General features: G+C 37.7%; 1 protein-coding gene and 1 pseudogene across 1 annotated transcript; one reads left to right on the top strand and one right to left on the bottom strand.

Annotated features, from left to right (window-relative positions):
• The first annotated feature begins 2,374 nt into the window (after positions 1-2,374).
• LOC131056883 (uncharacterized) lies at positions 2,375-6,594 on the top strand. Its single transcript, XM_057991157.2, has 4 exons — positions 2,375-2,689; positions 3,088-3,186; positions 6,007-6,449; positions 6,570-6,594. Exons 1-4 carry the CDS (start codon positions 2,375-2,377, stop codon positions 6,592-6,594), a joined length of 882 nt encoding a protein of 293 aa, XP_057847140.2.
• A 1,853-nt stretch (positions 6,595-8,447) lies between these two features.
• Positions 8,448-21,613, bottom strand: part of LOC131056880 (subtilisin-like protease SBT5.6) — a 32,837-nt pseudogene continuing 19,671 nt past the window's right edge.

A 21,613-nucleotide genomic window follows, 5' to 3' on the forward strand; every position in this document is an offset into this window, starting at 1 on the left:
TAATGGGTACCTTGTTGTGGGTGTTAAGCCCATACCTCCTTCTTTTTCTAGTAAGCAAAGCTTTGCTCATGTGGCTAGATCTGCTACTCATTCCCCCAAGGGGACTTGTCCTCTTCCTTGTGCCAAGTCCTCCCTTGTGGTGGTTTGTGGATAGGATGTGGTGGACAACATTGGTTTCTACCAATGTTATATATTGGTATGTAGATTTTCTGGGTTTTGGCCTTCTCTCTTAGACCTCCATTGGTGGGTGAAGGATTCCTAGAAGCCTTTGGTCACTCATAGAATTGGGATTTTTCCTTGTGCTAAAGGATTCTCATTGCTTCCTTTGCTTCTTCTTCTGATCATGATTTGGTTATGGGCAAGTTATGAGCTTGGGGAGTTCACTCTCTCTCAGTTAAGCCCTAGACAACTTCTTTTAACCGTCATACCAAACCACTTCATGTGTGTTTGATTTGGGTTCGCCTTCCTAATCTTCCCCTTCATTTCTAGGAGCATTATTTCTACAAGGCTATTAGTAACTATATTGGTTGTTTCTTGAAGGTTTATGTTGCCATGTCTTCCATGGGTCACTCTACCTTTGCCCACATCTTAATTGATATGGACATCTCTTCACCTCTCCCTGAGGATGTGGTTCTTATGGTTGGCGACAGGCATTGGACTCAACCGTCAGATTATGAGGGCCTCCCCTTTCATTGCTGGAATTGCTTCTCAATGGGTCATTTAGCTTTGGATTACTCTCTTCCTCATCACAAAGGTGCCACTACTTGGTGGAAGGATTCTACAACTGATTACTTAACTATCAATGCTTCTGATTCTGATTCTATTGGATCCTCCCAGGAGGACGATGTCTCCTCTTGTGATGAAGTTGTGCCTCTTACTATTGCTGAAGCTTTTGTCAACCCTCTTGCTGCTACTGTTGTGGCCTCTTCCATTTTGAAGGATCCAACTACTATTTCTCCTATTCAGTAGCTCCAATCTACTCCTACCAAATCTTCTATTGATGCTTTCCTGCTGCAATAGTAGCCTACTACTATTGCTGATAGAAACCCTACAATGTCCTTCCCGCTTGATCCTTCTTTTGATGGTCTTAATGATAGTATTGCCTGGACTGTGGTTTGTCACAAGAGGAAGGGTAAGTCTTCCCTCCTCCCCCAAACCCCTCCTTGTCAAGGCTTGGGTGTTTCTCCCCATCCTTGATTTGGGTTTTGGGTTGTTCCTGGTTTGATAGGTTTTTTCTCTTGGCCTGTCTGATCTTGTTTTGTTTGGCATTCACACCCTTATTTTGTTGTATCTCTTGCCACCTGCGAGTTGTTGTATTAAGTGATGGGGCATTCTAAATTTAGACGCCTGAACTATCACACATACATCATCCTCGTTGGTGCGGATGCCCTCGTTGTTGTTTATATTTTGAATGCTACACAGTGATGGGGTCATCTGAAATCAGACATCCGAGTCATTCCATATACAACATCCTCATCGATGTGGATGCTCTAGTTTCCGTTGGAATTCCAAAGACATAGATTTTTACCGACGGCTAAGCAGTGAAGGGGCCATCATAATTCTAATTTATTCTGACACCCTAGCCATCAGAACATTACCTGCAAGGCATTGGAATTTCGACGACGTATGGAGTTTTACTGATGCCTAAGCGCAGTCATGACCGTCGTCGGAAGAGTCTTCGACTCCGTCAAAATTTTGACGGTGTTGAGCATCGTTGGAATGTCTGCCTACAAGTTTTTGATGATATTTCTTGTTGACAGTTCGACGAATTGTAGTCGGAATACCGATAAACTGCCATTGGAATTTGAGGCCAAATGTACTAGTGTGGTTTGGATTCAACTCCTGTCACCCCTGGCTTACATCTTCTCTCTACATCTACTGCTCTTGCTCCTGATGCCACTCCTCTGCAACAATCAACTACTACCTTGCAACTACACTCTCTTGAATCTACTGAAGATACTCAACCGAGGACCTTACCACTTGATCACTCTCTTGGCGATCCCCATGGTAGTATCGCCTGGACTATTTTTTTTGCAAGCGGAAGGGGAAGTTTTCCCCACCCCCCAAACCCCTCCTTGTCAAGGCTTGGGTATCCCTACCCCTCCTTGAGTTGGGTCTGGGTTATTCATGATTTGTAAGGTTTTTGTTGTTGTAAATGTGTTGTTGGTAGTCTTTATGTTAAAGGGTTGGTGCCCTAGTCAATGTTTCTTTTTAATCAAAAACATTTTGGGATTTCATAATTTCACCTACTAAGGCTAACAACTCTCCCGCTTGGAAGAATTTGAACATCGCTTCCTACTTGCACTCTTTGTCCACTACTCCTAGGGCCATGCCCTCTATGTTGAGTGGATCACCCCTCCCCCCCCCCCCTCACATGGGTACTGTTGTCATTGCCATCAGTGCTACTGTTTCTACTAAGCGTGGGTTGGGTGCCTCCCCTGTGGGTGCCCTACTTGTGGGTGTTCATGTTGTGGATGTTCAGGCTGGTGATGTTGCTCATGTTGTAGATGCTCCAATTGGTGATGTTGACTTTGTCTCTGTTGCTACTAATGGGGACATTGTTGTGGGTGCTAAGCCCATACCTTCTTCTTTTTCTAGTAAGCGAAGCTTTGCTCATGTGGCTAGATCTACTACTCATTCCCCCAAGGGGACTTGTCCTCTTCCTTGTGCCAAGTCCTCCCTTATGGAGGTTTGTGGATAGGATGTGGTGGATAAAATTGGTTTCTACCAATGATGTGTGTTGGTATGTAGATTTTCTGGGTTTTGGCCTTCTCTCTTAGACCTCCATTGGTGGGTGAAGGATTTCTAGAAGCCTTTGGTCACTCATAGCATTGGGATTTTTCCTTGTGCTAAAGGATTCTCATTGCTTCCTTTGCTTCTTCTTTTGATCATGATTTGGTTATGGGAAAGTTATGGGCTTGGGGAGTTCACTCTCTCTTAGTTAAGCCCTAGACAACTTCTTTTAACCGTCATATTGAACCACTTCATGTGCATCCGATTTGGGTTCGCCTTCCTAATATTCCCCTTTATTTCTAGGAGCATTCTTTCTACAAGGTTATTAGTAACTGTATTGGTTGTTTCTTGAAGGTTTATGTTGCCATGTCTTCCATGGGTCACTCTACCTTTGCCCACATCTTAATTGATATGGACATCTCTTCGCCTCTCCCTGAGGATGTGGTTCTTATGGTTGGCGATAGGCTTTGGACTCAACCGTTGGATTATGAGGGCCTCCCCTTTCATCGCTAGAATTGCTTCTCAATGGGTCATTTAACTTTGGATTACTCTCTTCCTCATCACAAAGGTGTCACTACTTGGTGGAAGGATTCTACAACTGATTACTTGACTGTCAATGCTTCTAATTCTAATTCTATTGGATCGTCCCAAGAGGATGATGTCTCCTCTTGTGATGAAGTTGTGCCTCTTACTATTGTTGAAGTCGTTGTCAACCCTCTTGCTGCTACTATTGTGGCCTCTTCCATTCCGAAGGATCCAACTACTATTGCTCCTATTCTGCTGCAGTAGCAGCCTACTGCTATTGCTGATAGAAACCCTACAATGTCTTCCCCGCTTGATCCTTCTTTTGATGGTCTTAATGATAGTATTATTTAGACTATGGTTTGTCACAAGAGGAAGGGTAAGTGTCCCCCCCTCCCCCAAACTCCTCCTTGTCAAGGCTTGGGTGTTTCTTCCCATCCTTGATTTGGGTTTTGGGTTGTTGTTGGTTTGATAGGTTTTTTCTCTTGGCCCATCTGACCTTGTTTTGTTTGGGGTTTGCACCCTTATTTTGTTGTATCTCTTGCCGCCTACGAGTTGTTGTATTAAGTGTCAACACCCTTGTTTTGTTGCTTTCTTAATCAAAAACATTTTGGGATTTCTCACTAAATGTGTGTCTAGTGTAGATTAGACTTTCCTAATCTTCCTATGAGGCTACATAAAAGTCTATTGGTTGTTTTTTGAAGGTTGACGACTCCACTTCCTTCATTGAGCATTCTACCCTTTCCCATTTCTTGGTAGATGTTGACATCTCCAAGCCTCTGCATGGAGGTGTGCTTTTGATGGTTGGGGATAGGCCTTGGAATCAACCATTGGATTATAATGGCCTCACTTTTTGTTGTCGCCATTGCTTTGCTATTGGTTACCTAGCTTCGAATTTGCCTTTGTTGGCTCAGAAAGGCTCTGCAACTCTATGAAAGTATACTAATGATGATTGCTTAATTGTTGATCTTGTGGTGGATGACTCCTCACAAGGTTCTGATGAGTGCCACTTCTAGTGTGGCCTTGTCATCTTCTGAGGTTTCTATTGGGGTTACTCCTACTACGTGTCCTTCTGTTTCATTGATTTCTTTTGCTCAGTTTTAGACTTCTCATGTGGATGATGATTGTCTCTCACCTAGTCATCCTATTATTCCCCTTTCATTTTTTGTTAGTCCTATCTGGAGGTCTTTATAGGAGATGAGAAAATACAACACCATAGGAGCCCAAATAATCTCTGCAAGCTGAAAAACCTGTTACAAGGAGAAGCACGGAAGTAAATACAGAAAAACAAATACACAAAGAATATGCTCAAAAAGAGAGAGCTCAATATTCATAAAAATATGTAATGTAATTCTTACAATGAAAAGAAAGAACTCAACCTTTAATAGGTCAAGAAACCCTAAAAGGGAAAACCTAGGTTTGCACATAATAATTAATTAAAATAATTAATTATATGCACCTAAAGTTAGCTTAAGTGTAAAAGAGATAAAGGGAACTTAAATAATTAAACAAATAATGTTTAATTAATCAAGTAAATACCCAAATACTCTAACACCCCCCCTTAAGCTAGACTTAGGGAGAAGCTAAAACCTGGAACAGCTACTAAAAGCAATAAAGATGGGTCCGGGCAACAAGGCCTGATCAAGTACCCAAATACAATGAAATCTCTATGAACTAGAGAAATAGAGAAAACCACGTGGGAACAAAACTCTACTCCAAAAAGAGATGGAAAAGAACACCACTGAAGCATGAAGAACCTGCAAACTCTATCGAAGAATAACTACTGATCTGAAGAACCTCCACTGAAATAGAACATGACCAGGTAGAGAAGACTGTAATCTGTATGAGTTCCCTCAAATGACACTACTCGAATTAGAAGGCAAACAAGGCAAACAATTGAAATCGAAGATACAAATGGCATGAAAACACTAAAGCCTGAAGAGCTGATCAATCGAACCACGGATGTATTAGAACCAACAGGACAAACCTCCCCATAATGTTGAAGAGGGAGAGGGACAAGAACACTGAAAATAACAGCCAAGAAGAACTGCATGACGAAGAACCAGGAACATCAAAGGTGCTGAGAAAAGTACATGGTGTCGTGGAAGGAACACTCACTTGACACACATCATGAGGTGAATGTCATGGAAGGAACACTCACTGGACAAAGACAGATGGAAAACAAAGCAAACATCAACCCCCTCATGGCACTTTATCAATAGTGCATGTACAACAAGGCACAAGATGTGCATGATCCCAAGTAAACAATGCATGATGGCACTTTATCTCAGTGCGTTTGCATAAATACAATTCTACAATGATAAGAAGACTGGAAATAGAAACAAGAACCAAAATAGAGACATCCTACCTAGAGAAGAGATCCCAAGAACCTGAAACAACCAAGATATCCACCAGAGTGCTAAAAAGCAAAAAACTGAATAAAATATGCATGGAGTAGAATCTAGAAATAAAAATCATATGTCTGGAAAGTACATAGCACATGCTTTCCGAAAATATAAGTTTTCAAAAAATGGAGTTCGGATGCTTATTGTACATCTCCTGGAGTGCAAAAATAAGACCTCACTTTGACTGGAAAAAAATATAGTCAAACAAAAAAATTAGAAAAAATTACTAACACCACAAGGTTCGTCTCGGAACCAACTTTTTGACGCCTATTTGTTTTCGAAAAAATGACTCTGTATGCCCAAGATAAGGCCAAAAAACCAAACCCCCCCTGAAAGAGCCAAAAAGGGAGGTTTGGTGGCTGTTCGGGCGGAGGAGGCCAGGGAGCGACGCTCCGATGGCGGACGGGTGGCACACCAGTGGAGGCCGGGCAGAGCTCCAGTGGTGGAGGGTGGTGCAGCAGAGGCTTCCGGCGGTGGCGGGGCCAAAACCGGCGGCGAGGGCCAGGGAGGAGGCCGCATGGTCGACGGCGGCGGCGGTGCAGCGGAGGCTGCCAGCGGTGGTGGGGCCAGAAACGATGGTCAGGGAGTTGAGCGGTGGCCGGGGAGTGGAGCACTGTGGTGGCTAGGGAGCGCTGCAGGGAGTGGTGGCGGGGAGGCGGGCCGAGGGCCGGGAGCTGCAGTGGCGGCCATAGGGAGGCGGGGCAGCCGGAGGCCGGTGCCGGCAGGGAGCCATGGGGGCCAACGGGGCCCGAAAAACTGTCGGCGGCGCTGTATGGGGCCTGCAACATGGCAAGGGCCCCACGATACCTTGCATACCGTGGGAACCCCCACCCCCCAAAAAAAAAATTTTTTTTTTTTTGAAACCCTATTTTGCTTTTTTGATTTTTCGAATTTTTTTTAACAAAAAAGCAAAATTTTGGCCTGTATGCCGTAAAAAGGCAAAATATATATTTTTTGAAAAAATATTTTTTTCTCAAACTGTGTGCCAGGGTCATACGACCTGGATCGAAGAAAAAAATACTCCCAGAGGCTCAGGAACCAAAATAGGTCAAATTTTATATGACCATAGGGGTTTTCGGGCCTTCTGAGCACGATAGTGAGGTCCGTTTAGGCCCAAAGTGCAAAGAAAAAAAGTTCAAACCCTAGGTACATAAAAAAATTCTTGAAACCCCAGATCTACTTCCAAAGCAAAAATTCTCAAAACAAGAACATGTAGCTGTAGATCTGAAGTTCTGATACCATATAGGAGTTGAGAAAATACAACACCACAGGAGCCCAAATAATCTCTGCAAGCTGAAAAACCTGTTACAAGGAGAAGCAAGGAAGCAAATACAGAAAAACAAATACACAGAGAATATGCTCAAAAAGAGAGAGCTCAATATTTATAAAAATATATAATGTGATTCTTACAATGAAAAGAAAGAACTCAACTTTTAATAGGTCAAGAAACCCTAAAAGGGAAAACCTAGGTTTGCACATAATAACTAATTAAAATAATTAATTGTATGCATCTAAAGTTAGCTTAAGTGTAAAAGAGATAAAGAGAACTTAAATAAATAAACAAATAATGTTTTAATTAATCAAGTAAATACCCGAATACTCTAACAGTCTCCTCTTGTTTCCCCTTTTGGTGGGATCTTGGATGATAACATAGCTTGGAGTGTTTTTCATAGAAGGAGGAAAGGTCCTTCTACCTCTTTTCACTTTGTTTCTCATGTTGTGAAAGAGAAGACATTAGTTTAGGGTTGAGACCCTTGTTTCCCATCGGATCTATGCTTCGACAAAAAGCTTTACTTGTTTTTCTTTGGTTTGCCTAGTCTCACTATCGATGAGACCCATCCCTCTGACCTCTATACTATTATTGTTATGGGTTCAAGCCCTTCCCGCTTTGTCTAATCAAAACATTTTGGGATTTCTTGTCTCATTTGTTTCCAATAACATACATGTTACCACTTATAATATAAAGGTCACATGAGTTACTTATATCCTATGTACTTTCAAATGTTTCAGCTTATCAAATTAAATGATGTATGATATAATGTTTTGCATGCTAGAGGTGAACAATAGGACATGAGACAATGAAAAATGAAATAGGAAACAAGACTTTGATCGACATAGAAAGTAAGAACTCGGTTTGTGCTCACTAAGTTCGACCCTTTCCTAGTGATTGTGGTATGATGTATGATTTTTTTTTATCATCCCACATGAATTGTAAGCATTTTGTGGCAATCACACTAATTGTAGCCTCAATGTCTACATCATAATGTAGGATCTATATTGTAATTGCATATGAGAATGATGTAGAAAATATTTTTTTTCTTCAATCTGGTATAGCTAATAATGCAAGTCGATTATTTTGATACAATGATTTTACACTTTTAAAAAATGTCATTTTGATCTAACATCACACATATTTATAAAGAAAAAAGATCTTTTGAAAAATATAAGGCTCCAACATTGGCCGATATGATGTTCAATTTCAGTTTTAGGGCAAGTCCTCATTCTTTTGCTTAACTTATTTTGGCTACTAGCCACTGCTCAACTTTTTAAACGACATTCGTGAAGCTATGACCCATAAATATTTAATTTTACTACTTATTTTTAAGCAGTCATCTTAAAATATATTTTTAAATAAAATTATTAAAATAATTTTTATAGGTAAAATTTAAAGAAAAATTTGAAAACAAATAAAAGGGATTATGATTTCATATCTTACAACAAAAGGGATTAGAATACACGAATGCATTGATCAGATCCACTGGTATTTACCAGTGGTATGATTTCACATCTTACTAGCATTGGCAAACTCATGAGATCAACATCCCATTTTGATAATTCATGTGGCTGACACAGCAATGGGACTCCTCACCTTGTGAATCCCATCATTCCAAGTGTAGGACCCAAAAACGTATTCTTGGTCAAGGGGTTTCCTAAGAGTCAATTGAACTGTAAATGTTTGTTTCTCACCTGAAATTTGGAAAGAAAGTTTGTTAGGATGGATGTTTACTGACACACCTGGTGGTTCATCGACAGAGACAGTGTATTCACTCTTTCCACCCACATTAGTCATAGTCCTAGTGATGTTTTCCGTGTCAGTGAGGTTTGCAATGGCAATGGATGGGTAATTCAGATCATAAGATTTTGGAGGATTTTCTGGGCATTTGAAAGTGGTGTTTAGTGTATTGCTGGCATTGATTCCGCTGCTGCAGAGAAAGATGAGATAGTCACCTATTTTGGCATCATAAAGCAGGCCTGGGTCCGAGGCCTGGTTCGGATTTAATTGGCCTGATCCATAGTTGAAGGGTGTAGCTGGAATTCCAAATGCATCTGTCATTGGACTGCCCTTGTTTTTAGTAACAACAGCTGTAAGAAAGAAAGGAGAGAATGCTCCATTGTTAGTTGCTGCAATAGTCCTTTCAAAATTTAGTAGTTTAAGAAGAAAATTTGGTCTACCTGTAGTCATGATAGCAGATCTGGTAGCAGCAGGGTTCCAATCTGGGTGAATAGCTTTTAACAGAGCTGTTATTCCTGCTACATGTGGGCATGACATAGATGTCCCAGAGATAATGTTGTAAGATCTGCTAAAAGGTGTGTAGGAGAGGCTGCATGGCTCCAAGCTACTAGTATGTTCAGACCGGGTGCTGTAATATCTGGCTGCAACAAACGATACGACTTGTTATTAATATTCTATTTTCAAAAGTGTAATATCTGGGAAATGAAAATGAAAAAGAAGCTCATAGGTTGACAGGACCTTAGGCACTGCTTTTAGACACTGGTATTGATTCATTTTCACCATATACATGGAACTTATTGTGAACAGGGAACTTCGATAAAATGTTTGGGAAGTAGACTGTATGATATAATAATCTTGGGTTAATTGGGTTCTTTCTTGATTATAATGGAAAAGGTTCTCAAATGCAGAAAACACAACGAATTATTCACTGAGGATGCTTAGTATTATAACTCGATTAAAATTTGGATATTAGGCATAGCTCACACTAATTTTCTTGGTGGAGTTTCTGTATCTATGGAACAGACCATCAACTACTGTTGGAAAAATACATTTACTGGGCTTAAAATGTATTTTAAGACAAGGCATAGTGAATATGATACTTGAAATCTAGAAAGCTACACTCCAAATCTGCCTCTACTTGATGATATATGTGCTAGTCAAGGTGGTTTTACAAGCCTTTTCATGCACTACAAGGTGGTTTCAAAGGAGATACAACTATTCTTATGGAAAGTGTCACTCAAGGAAGGTGATAATGTCTTTGGGATTGAAGTCCTGAATAATGATCTATACGATAAAGCCTTTGGGAAGAGATTCGCGTAAGATTTCTTTGAGCTCAAACTAGACTAAAAACCTGAATTATCCAAATTTAAAAAAAACAAACTGTTTCTCAAAAGCAATATATCCAATCTCCAACAAACTCAATAAAGATGAGAATATTTCTCCATCCCCTCATAACTTCCATTTTAACTATCCAGCGCCTAATTCTATTCATAAAAAGCAACACAAAAAATTATCTAAACATTGTAGTCCCAAAATCTGGAAACATGTATGTTTATTAAATTTTATAAAAATTAAAATATTAAATTAAATACAATTGTTTTTCAGTATTTTTTTGGTGTGTGTTTTACCTTGAGGACGTTTGGGTCGAGCAGATTAGGCCCCCTGGAAGAGAAGGTAGCCATGAAAGGATTAGGTTTGGTTCCCAGTACAGTCTTTGCTGGAACAATCTGTGCAAGAGGCTTTGAAGTAGAATTGATGTATGCAAGTATGATTGTTGTATCATTAGAAGCCACAGCAGTCCCTGAAAAAACTTGAGCATCCACTACGATTTATGCTCCATCTGCTGGAAGGTTGCCAAGAATAACTGCAGCTCCACCTGCCCTGTTTACCTCTAAAGCTTTTTCAACACAGAGATTTTTTCCTCTCAGGCAGAACACAATTTTGTCCTTTACCTTCTCTGGGTCAAGAGACCCTGGAAGGCATTGCTTACCATTCAAAAGAAGAGAAGTATCCTATCATTTTTAGTAATAATGATTGGATAAAGCATGGGTGCAGGCAGGCTATAGACATCACAGACAAACAAATTTGGAAATTTTGGAATTAATATACTTGACTTGAAGAATGGGTAGACGATTAAGAGACATACCCAGCAGAGCTATCTGATTTATTGACAAGGGGGAGAACAACATCAACAACAAAGACCAGTGGATAAAATTTTTCCTCTAGTTTGTATGGAGTCACAGTTTGGCTCTGCACAAATGAATGGGCTTTAGTGTTTTTGCTTTGAACTGATCATAAAATCTTAAAACCGTAAGAAAATTGTAAGGAAAGTAAAAGTTTAAAGTTGCTTATAATATTTTTTAATATTATAGTATTAATAGTTTTGACTTTAAAGTTGTTAGTGTTGACAATTGAATAAATGTATTCTTTAGATCTCAAAAGCAACAAATCATGTGATTTTATATCCATCCACCAATAAAACATGACTTAATGTACAACTCTTGGTCTAACTTTTGTTTGGGTAATTTTGTACACCTCAACAAAAGCATATTGATGATGCTATCAGATTTCTACAATCCATGCTATAATTTTTATAATGCTTTATATCTCTAATCCTGATGATGAATCACGGAGTGTGGTTTGAAACATTGATGATAAAAATCTTGCACACAATCAAATCCATAATTATTATAAGAATCATACTGATGATGTGAACATGAAATTTTAGTTATGAACAGGGACTTGTCAAATAAACTACTATGAAAAATTAAGAATGATTTGAAATTGTCATCCAAGATTTTAAGAAATGCGAAATTAAAGTACCTAAAATCCTCTCCTCTAAAATGAAAAAAATTAAGTCACCTTTCATAAAACTCATGCACCTTCGCTTGTGAGCCATCGGAGAATAGTATTGGTGAGGGAAAATCACGATCCACACTACTAGCAGCCACGGTTATAATCCATGGAGCAAGATTCGATGTTGTGGCAAGCTCCGGTCCATTATTGCCTGCGCTGCAAACCACGACGACCCCTTGCTTTAGCACATACAAGCTCCCTAATGCAATTGCATCCTGTAAATAGTTTGTCACAGTGCCACCGATTGAAATGTTGAGCACATGAACACCATTGCCCAGTGCATCATGAAGGGCTGCTAGTATGTCGGCGCTTGTACATGCTTCGTTGCCACCAGGAAGGGGCCAACATACCTTGTAGGTTGCCAGCCTAGCCTTGGGGGCCCCACCTGTAGCTTTTCCAGAAGCATACCCACCTAATGCTGACACATCACTTACCTCTCGTCCTGCTATTGAGGCTAATATGATTATTAAAAAAAAAAAAAATTAGTTACTTTTTCTACTTTTTTAAATGATTAATTTTTCATTAAGTGAAAATTTTACTTTAATTTCTATGTTTTTTAATGAATTACAAATAATAATTACAAATTATTAGAATTCATTTAATTTATAGTTATTTATTTTAATAAAATTTTAATTATTGTAGAATACTTATTTTTTGAATTAGAAATATTTTTTATTTCTATTTTTTTTATAAAAATATATTTTAATTTAATTTATTTTTATTAAGATATTCTATCTTTTTTTTTAATTTAATTATTCTAATCATCATTTTCTTCTTTTAAGGTTTAATTTACATTAAGGTAAAATTTAATTTTAATTATTTTTGTCTTATGAAGTTACAAATAATAATTTTAAAAGATAATAGAATTAATTTATTTAATACATTTGTCTTATTAATTTTTAACTTATTGTAGAATAATTATCTTTAGATTTTTATTTTTAAATCTCTCTCTTCTTATTCTCTCTCTGACTCAAACACACACTCCTTGTTTCTCCCCCCTCTCTATCTCTATCTCTCTCCCTATCCCTCTTCATTTCTTTATATTTCCCTCTATCTATATCTCTCTCTCTCTCTATTTCTCCCTATCTCTCCCTCCCTCATTCCATCTGTATCCCACTATTTATTTTTTTATCACTACTTCTCTCTCCCTTTCTCTTCTTGTATATATCTATCTCTTGCTCTTGGGTATGTGCACAAAGATGCTGGTCAAAAAAGTGGACACCACCCAAAAAAAACATGAAAAAAGAAGCAGCGCATACACGGTTTTAAAATTTAAAATTCCCGCATACGCACTTAGGTTTCTTATTCCCGAGCCTAGAAAAGGTAGCACGTACGCGCTGCTTTTAGGAAAATGAGCGTGTACGCGCTACGCTCAGGAAAATGAGCGCGTGTGTGCTACGCCCAGGAAAATGAGCGCATACGCACTACTCATAGGAAAATGAGCGCGTACGCGCTAATAATCCAAATATAACCGCGTATGCGGTGCTTGTTAAATTTAAAAAAAAAAACTAGGTCTCATTTACCTGTGAATAGCGCGTTTTTACTTCATTTTTTTTCCATTTTGTCTCCTAAACCGCGAACGAGGTGCTAGATTTGTTCTCCAAGCTATGGATCAAGGTTAGTTTTTGTTTATTTTTGTCTTTCTTTCCCGTTTGTTCAATTTGTTTTACATTTTGAATTTAATTTCATTAATTTTGATTAAGTTTTTTCATTTTTTATTTCAAAAACCAGATTCTTCTAATCCACAACAAGAACAACCAAATGCACCTCCTGAAAACCCACAAGAACAACCAAATGCACCTCCTCAAAACACACAAGAACAACCCCCAATTCCTCCTTTTGACCGCACACCAGAAACACAGGAGCAATTAATTAATCAGTTAGGACAAAGTACATCTAAAATCAATAGACTGATTGTTAAATTGAAAACTTTTGAACTTGAGCATCATCAATCACTCACCACTAGCCTAGAAACATTAGCTAGTGGTGTCATAGTTGTTTCCACACAAATTACCAAATGGGGAAGCTTTAGGGATAGGTGTCATCAATTCTATGCCGATGGGCTATCATATGATGGAGTAAAAAACAAAAATATTTCTAAACAACAAATATGTGCCCTTTTCGTTGATCCCAAAATTGGTCAGTCATTACCTCTTAATGCAAAGAGGTTTCCCATACATTGGTGTACCAATGTACAGATGAAGAATCTTTTTTGGCAAAGGTGGTGGATGGTCTATAATCCACCTTGTAATAATTATGAGGTGCAATTATATTTTTTGAGAAAAGTATATTGTGAGTTTGTGCTCAATGTGCGCCCAAACTATTTTGACATGAGAGAGTTTCATGGTAGAGGTGGTGGCTCTGCCCAAGATAGACCTGGAGCCCATAGGCAATTACCCACAGAGAGTCGTCGCCCCCTAGCACCCAAACCCAAGGTGCATCAGGCTGTCCCAGTAGAGCTGAAAGAGTAGATGGAGCTATAGACTCTTCAAGCGACCACAACGTTGATTAGTGCCATCATCCAACATGGGACGTCATTAACACACCCTATTGTATTGGATGATGAGCTATTAGGTGGCAACAGAGAGCCCATCCAACATATGTTTGTCAGTTGCTCGGGGATATGCTTGAGGATAGATGATGCAGTCGGTGCAGATGGATCCTCATCTTATCTGTGCATGATTTGCGGGAGCAGATGTCAGGCTCGCACGATTGAGGATTCCACGCTGACAGATAAGTTGATGGACATGGTGTTTACCCATGAGCGAGAGACACAGGTGTGTTGATTTGAATTCATAGCATTTTATTTATCAGTCACTTTAAATTTGTAATTACATAAATGAATTTTCATTTATACATCAATTTAAATTGAGACAAATAATATGCATTTCAGGATGCAACAGGGGTATCCCATACTCCTCCCCCAGTTACTATAGCTGCAACTTCGATGCCTGAGGTATAAATTTTGTAAAATGTTAAAATAGAATAGTACTCTTTGAATTCAAAAAACTACAAGATATACTAACTATCTTTAATTCTTGGTCCAATTTTTGGTTTGTAGGTGTTGACAGGGGACCAAATGTCCCAGATTGATGACATCATGCTCTCATCGATCGATTTTGGCCTACAAGTCTATACGGTATCATATTTTGTACAACCCTTTTTATATTGTTTTGATGGAATATGCAAGTAATTTCATTTTAGATTTTTAAAATTATGTTTAATTTATTATCTGTACTAATATCTCATGTTAATTTTGTTTTTTTAGGGTACCCCCTCCATGTCTATGGCTCGTCCTAAGAAAAAGAATTCCTCGAAGATGCCAAAACATGGGAAGAAGGTAATTGAACACATTTTTAGTTGTACAATTGTTGGAAAATGTTGAAATCAAGTATTAGTTGGGGTTTGTAGATTGATTAGTGTTTTTTGTCTATTTTACATGTACAGCAGCCATTGAGCTATGTGGATTTGTTGAATGCACCTGATTCACCTGTGGATAAAGAGAGGGCGGAGGTATGTATCTCTACTTTATTTTCTTGATTTCATGATTATATGCATGCGTACATGTGAACTTGTGATATATTATAATCTTATAAGTTTTTCATATAGGAAATATCCATACTTATTTCATCAATGGCGAGCCCTCCTCCATGCACTAAAGAAGCATCTCAAGATCCAGTACACTTTTGTTTGATACATTAAATTAATTGTTTTTAACCTTCAATACTTATCATTATATTAATTGTATTTAATCTTTGAACATTTTTTGTATAGGTAATAGCGACAGTTTCTACATTGATGGTGAGCCATCCTCGGTCCATTGGAGAAGCATCTCAGGCACAGGTATGTCATTGTTCTCTATATTATAGCTTTTAAGTGTTTTTGATATATTTATGTTAGTACATTGTATTAATTGTATATTTAATCTACAATAGACCCCTTCGCGGTATGACCATAATGTGGATCCATTTAAGTATGTCTTCAAGAAAACTCCTAAGAGTGACAATGAGAGGAGAGCGAAGACATTAGCTCCTAGATCAGTCGATGAGGTAATCTACATTTCAATTGCAAAGGAATTAAAGTTAAATGCATAGTTATGTTGTTAATTGTGAACTATTTTCTACAAAAGAATTCTAACTTGGCTTTTGAATTGTGGTTTTGTAGCCATCTACAGAGCCACGTACTGCATCGAAGAGGCTTGATTTTGATGATCCACCACAAGTTTAGGATCATATAGTGTTATTTTTGGTCATAGAATGACCAATACATATAGATATATTCTACATTTTTATTGTATATCGATTTGGACATGGCATATGCCACATTTTTGTAATACTTGTATTGACTTGGTAGACATGCCTTTTTATATATATATAAATATTGATATTCGATCCAATAAATGTGTATTGAGTTCATTATTTTGTATTCGTTGTATTTTGTGGTTGTCCTTTTATAAATTTAAATGAATATTTGCATATGTAATCAACAATATGAAGATAAACAACAAAAATATATGATATAAAATATTGCAATCGTGGAATATGATTTGATAAAATTTCTAAAATATTGAATTAACCCTACAAAACTTCTTGTATTCAGTTCATTATTGTGTATTCGTTGTATTTGGTGGTTTCCCTTTTATAAATTTAAATGAATATTTGCATATGTAATCAACAATATGAATATAAACAACAAAAATCGACAATATAAATATAAACAATAATATGTGTTTGGTGCGAGAGCACCCTCACGCTCACAATGGTCAAATTTTGTTCATCATGTGCACAAACCGACGTCACAAGCACGTCCGGGTAGGCAAGTTTATGCTAGGCATGCTCCTGTCGTGCATCCCAAAGCATCGAAATGTCAAGAGTCATACCATATTGGTGCGATCTCTCAAGTGCCCTGAGTCCAAAAAATTATCAAAATTTAACGGACTATTTCTTCAAATCCAGGATATATATGGTCGATCTGTTTGAACCAGTGGGGTCGCGTGAGGCTCCTCTACAATTGCCTATCTTGGTTTTTGACGAGTCGAAGCCATTTTCAATTGGTAGCATTTTTTTGCCTGCTGCAAAAATCGTCAGTTGCATGCAATGCAAAGTTGCCAGATTGGCTAGAATTGATTCAGTTCATCATGTGCACAAACTGACATCACGAGCGCATCCAGGTGGACAGGTTTATGCTAGGCATGCCCCTATCATGCATCCGAAAGCGCTAGAATGTCGAGAGTCATACCGTACCGGTGCGATCTCTCAATTGCTTGAGTCCAAAAAATTGTCAAAATTTGACGGACTATTCTTCAAATCCAAGACACATATGGTCGATCCGTTTGAACCCGTGGGGTCATGTGAGGCTCCTCTATAATGGGCTATCTCATTTTTTGATGACTCTGAGCCATTTTCAATTGGTAGCATTTTTTCGCCTGCTGCAAAAACCGTCAGTTGCATGCAATGAAAAGTTGCAAGATTGGCTAGAATTGAATCGGTTCATCGTGTGCACAAATTGACGTCGTGAGCACATCCTGGTGGGAAATTTTACACTAGGCATGCCCCTGTCATGCATCCCAAAGTGTTGGAATGTCGAGAGTCATACCATACCGGTGCGATCTCTCAAGTGCCATGAGTCCAAAAAATTGTTAAAATTTGACGAACTATTTCTTCAAATCCAGGACACATATGGTCAATCCGTTTGAACTCGTGGGGTTACGTGAGGCTCCTCTATAATGGCCTATCTCGGTTTTTGACAAGTCGGAGCCATTTTCAATTGGTAGCATTTTTTTGCCTGTTGTAAAAACCATCAGTTGCATGCAATGAAAAGTTGCAAGATTGGCTAGAATTGATTTGGTTCATCATGTGCACAAACTGACATCACGAGCGCGTCCAGGTGGGCAAGTTTACGCTAGGCATGCCCCTGTCATGCATCCCAAAGCACCGGAACATCGAGAGTCATACCGTATTGACACAATGTAAAAGTTGCTTGACAACTTTTTTGACAATTTTTTTGACAACAATGACAATTTTTGCTCAAATTGTATCTAGTCTCAATCTATGACCCCTATGACCCGATAATGACTCAAATATTTCTCCATGATTATACAAGAATCAAGAATTCTCATGATTGACCAGGGCCACATCAAATATACTCAAAACATAGTCACAAAACATTGACACACAAAATAGTCACATATTATTCAAAAATTTATCTCTAAATATGGTCAAATCAGCTCTTGGCTATTTGATTATACAGAAAAATGTCTTACAAATCATCTCATGGGCTTTTATACAAAATTTGGCATTACAATATGTGTGATTCAACTCATCGCCATTTAATATACAAATCATCTCATGGGCTTTTATACAAAATTTGGCATTACAATATGTGCAATTCAGCTCATCGCCATTTTAATATACAAAATTTGGCATGTACATATGTACAAATCAGCTCATTGCCATTTAAATATACAAAATTATGCCCCTAAACATGTAAAAATCAGCTCATGGGCATTTATATATACAAAAAATGAATATAGAACAATTCATCGACGATTTATACAAAATTCTCAAAATCATTCTACTCTGAACCGTAGAATCAATCAGTGAGCCTTCAGGATCAACTCTAACCCGATTGTGTCAAGTATTGCCTCATGGTCAGATTCACAAACTTTCCATAAAATCTTGTTATGAGGTCTACCATGATACTTAATCAAATGAATATTTATTGCAACAACAAGGTTAGAGAAATGAAGAATATGTCTGTGTGTTTCAAAGTCCTCAAACAACCAAACATCAGAATTCTTGATAGGGTATCTCCGAAGCCATGTTCCTGTCACGACAACAGACCCTATTGGGTACTCAATACCCTCTCCGTCAATGATTGTGGTTGTCAATTTTCTTTTTGGCTCAACACAACGACACAAATAGTAATCTGTTCCTTCTTCATTGTTCTCTTCTGCAGCAACTGCATACACATGACCTGCATTTTATAAAGTGTTAATTAATACAAAAAATAAAGTATGATGTACAACAAAATGAACCAAAAAGAATACTTGCAAAAAAATTAACTCAAAAAATTACCTGAATCCACTAGGTCAGATACATGGTCAAAATCCATTGATGTCTCCATCTGGCTCAGTTGTAGTGCTTTGGGAATTTGATATGAATCAATGGGAACCAACAGTCTACAAGACCATTTGTCAACCCACTCTTGTGATTCACATTCTTCCCACAAACAATACATGCATGAATAGCAAAAACATACCATCTGTCTCGTATAAATTACTAGTGAACTTGAATTTGAACTCATAAATGAGTGCATGTCACTTGATCCTGCAACTGCACAACAATTTAGATAGTTTTCAATGTTAGATTCAGTGATCAACCAAAAATATCTACGAACCATTGACGTACCTAGATTACCTGGACCCATCGTAGACTTACACCATCGCACAATTGTTTCTGCATCTATCAACTCAGCACCACCTTCGTACTTCAATTTTTCCCTAGCTAGGGCTCTTTTCACACATGCTCCGGCACCATCATTCTCTCCCTTACCATGTCCAACCTCAGTGAAATTCCAAAAATGTTGTACACCGCTTGTCATATGCATCCTTGTCAATCAATAAAACATCCTTGCATTCTTGAATTGTGGGGTGCAATTATCTGACCATATTAAGTGTTGGTTGTATCGTATGTTCCTTTCCCTTAAACTATCATAGAAAAATTTAAAGCATCCTTGTACAAACTCCGATGAATGAGTACGATCATCACCTATGTAGAAGTGATACTCTCTTACAACCTTTCTATCCTCCAGTGTGCTATCATCTGCATGCATGAATGCTATGTGTACAAAAATAGAAACTTGTGTAGAGTGATAATACATGGATTGCACTTCATTTTGAGGTTGTAGTGTATAATTTTCAGTGAAATCAATGATAGAGACAATGGTGCCAAGAGGAAATGTGTCCTTACATAACTTGAATTGCTCATCTAACCATCGAGCTCTATGTGTATGCATTATGTACTCATAAACTAGTTTCTTTGAAACATTTTCATAAATTGAGCTACACATATATCATTTTTCACTAGCTCACATCTCTTCAAATCTTTTCCATCTTTAACTCCATATGTGACTATCTTGTGTTTTCCGAAAGAAACTAGTTTCTTACCAATTTCATGTGTGCTCTCCAAATGTACGCATCTTGGTAAATGTTGCAAACCACCACATATAGCACAAAAACCTTCCAAACAAGGCATCTTATAATAAATGCAATCATCATGTCTATTACATAGCACACTTGAAATAAATTCTCTTACCAAATTAGGAGGTGCTTGTATATTACATTCCTGCAAAACATCGTTAGTGTGCAAAGTAGAACAAATATTACAAAAAATATCATAATGCATGGAAAATTCAATATGCATCCTACAACAACATGTGGTGCGTACATGATTAATCTTAATATAAAAAGGTTTTGCCATTTCAAAAAATCTTTGAGAAATTCTTATTTCAGAATTTTTTTGAAGGAATCTTTCATAAAATTTAGTTTGAGTCATATCCAAATAGTGTTTGGCATGTGGCTCACGATTTGTAGACCCAATTTGCCTTCTAACAACATCTCTTTGGTCGGGTGAAACTCTTGTGTTGTCATGCCAAAAAATTTCAATTAATGTTCTTAGTGTATCAACAACAACCTTGTCTTTGTGTGGTAGTCTACCCGAGAATGCCAAAAGAGAATTATTGTTAGGCTCCTCTATTTTTTCCCACCTCTTTAATGCTTTACTTAATGTTGTTCTACTAACGTTTAATGACTTACTTGTTTTGCTTATCAAACGATCTTTTTTTATTTTCTTGCTCATTATGGTTGATGTAATGACACGTTGAGTAGCATTAGAATCTTTAGTACGTGATTTTGAACCAATAGCTTGATATGCATCAAATAGATTTCTCACAATAGTTCTTTCACTATTACTTTCAAATGATCTTAGGCCTAGAATTTTCATTGTCTCTCTAAAATTCAAAATTTTAATCATTTGAAGAATTAATTGACATCTTCTTGTTTGATTTAAGTTTTCAAAATAGTTTTGCCATATTCTTTTAACCATTCTCCTACAAGTTCGTTCATTCGTTTTATTGGGCATTGGCTTCAATATATTCTCATCAATGTCAATTAGATACTTTGGTTTCCTACGAATGATTCTAGGAGGTGTTAACATCGGTGCATTATGTACATTCAATTCATCAAGTAGAGAAGGTGTAATATGTTTATCATTTAATTGATTATTCAATGTGGTATCTTCTTCAATTGCATTAGGTTTATACGGTAAATCAAATGTCTCTTCTTCAATTACATTAGGTGAATTATATTCATTTGGTAAATCTAATTGAGATGTTGAGGATGACATACCTTCTTCTCCCATTGTTCTTATGTCACACAATTTCTTCATACGCTGCCTTTGTCTTTCCTTTTGAGCCTCTCTTTGTTCCATCATTCCTCGCTTGTTCTTTCCCATGGTTGATATCGGTTGTCCTAAATAGAATCATATTACATATATATGTAAACAAAAGTTCATATACAAACAAATAACCATAAATATGCATCTTATCACTATTTTTTGGAATCAAACTATTACACAATCACAATACTATTGACAAAAACTAATAAGAACAACAATTCAATCATTTGAAATCATGCAAAAACAAAAAATTCACTTACTTCTATGTATAAAACAATGATAGAAGTGCAGACACAGTTCCAGTGGGGCCTTCAACGACCTCAAAAACTTCTTTTGAGGTCGTTGAGGCTCTTGGGCAACTAAAACTATGCCTATGTATTGTGTACGCGCTACATTAATAACCGCATACGCGTTGTTAGTCCATAAAATGTTGGCAAGCCCAACGGTATTCTTTTTTCCCATTTTGGACTAATAAGTAGCACGTACGCGCTCCTAAGCCTAAAAAATGTTATCGCAGGGTAGTGAATAATGGGCTCAGTACCCCGTATGCGCTTTCAAGTAATAAGTACCGTGTATGCACTCCTTTGCCTTAAAAAAGTTATAGAAGGGCAGTGAACTAATAGTTTCAG

Source organism: Cryptomeria japonica, chromosome 7, assembly GCF_030272615.1.
Source record: "Cryptomeria japonica chromosome 7, Sugi_1.0, whole genome shotgun sequence".
Taxonomy (NCBI): domain Eukaryota; kingdom Viridiplantae; phylum Streptophyta; class Pinopsida; order Cupressales; family Cupressaceae; genus Cryptomeria; species Cryptomeria japonica.

Bases quoted from the DNA above. Each gene is read 5' to 3' on its own strand.
- LOC131056883 (XM_057991157.2), top strand. From the start codon at position 2,375: ATGGGTACTGTTGTCATTGCCATCAGTGCTACTGTTTCTACTAAGCGT. The intron at 2,690-3,087 runs GTTTGTGGATAG...TGTTTCTTGAAG, and splicing joins CCAAGTCCTCCCTTATGGAG to GTTTATGTTGCCATGTCTTC. The intron at 3,187-6,006 runs GTTGGCGATAGG...AGAGCCAAAAAG, and splicing joins CTGAGGATGTGGTTCTTATG to GGAGGTTTGGTGGCTGTTCG.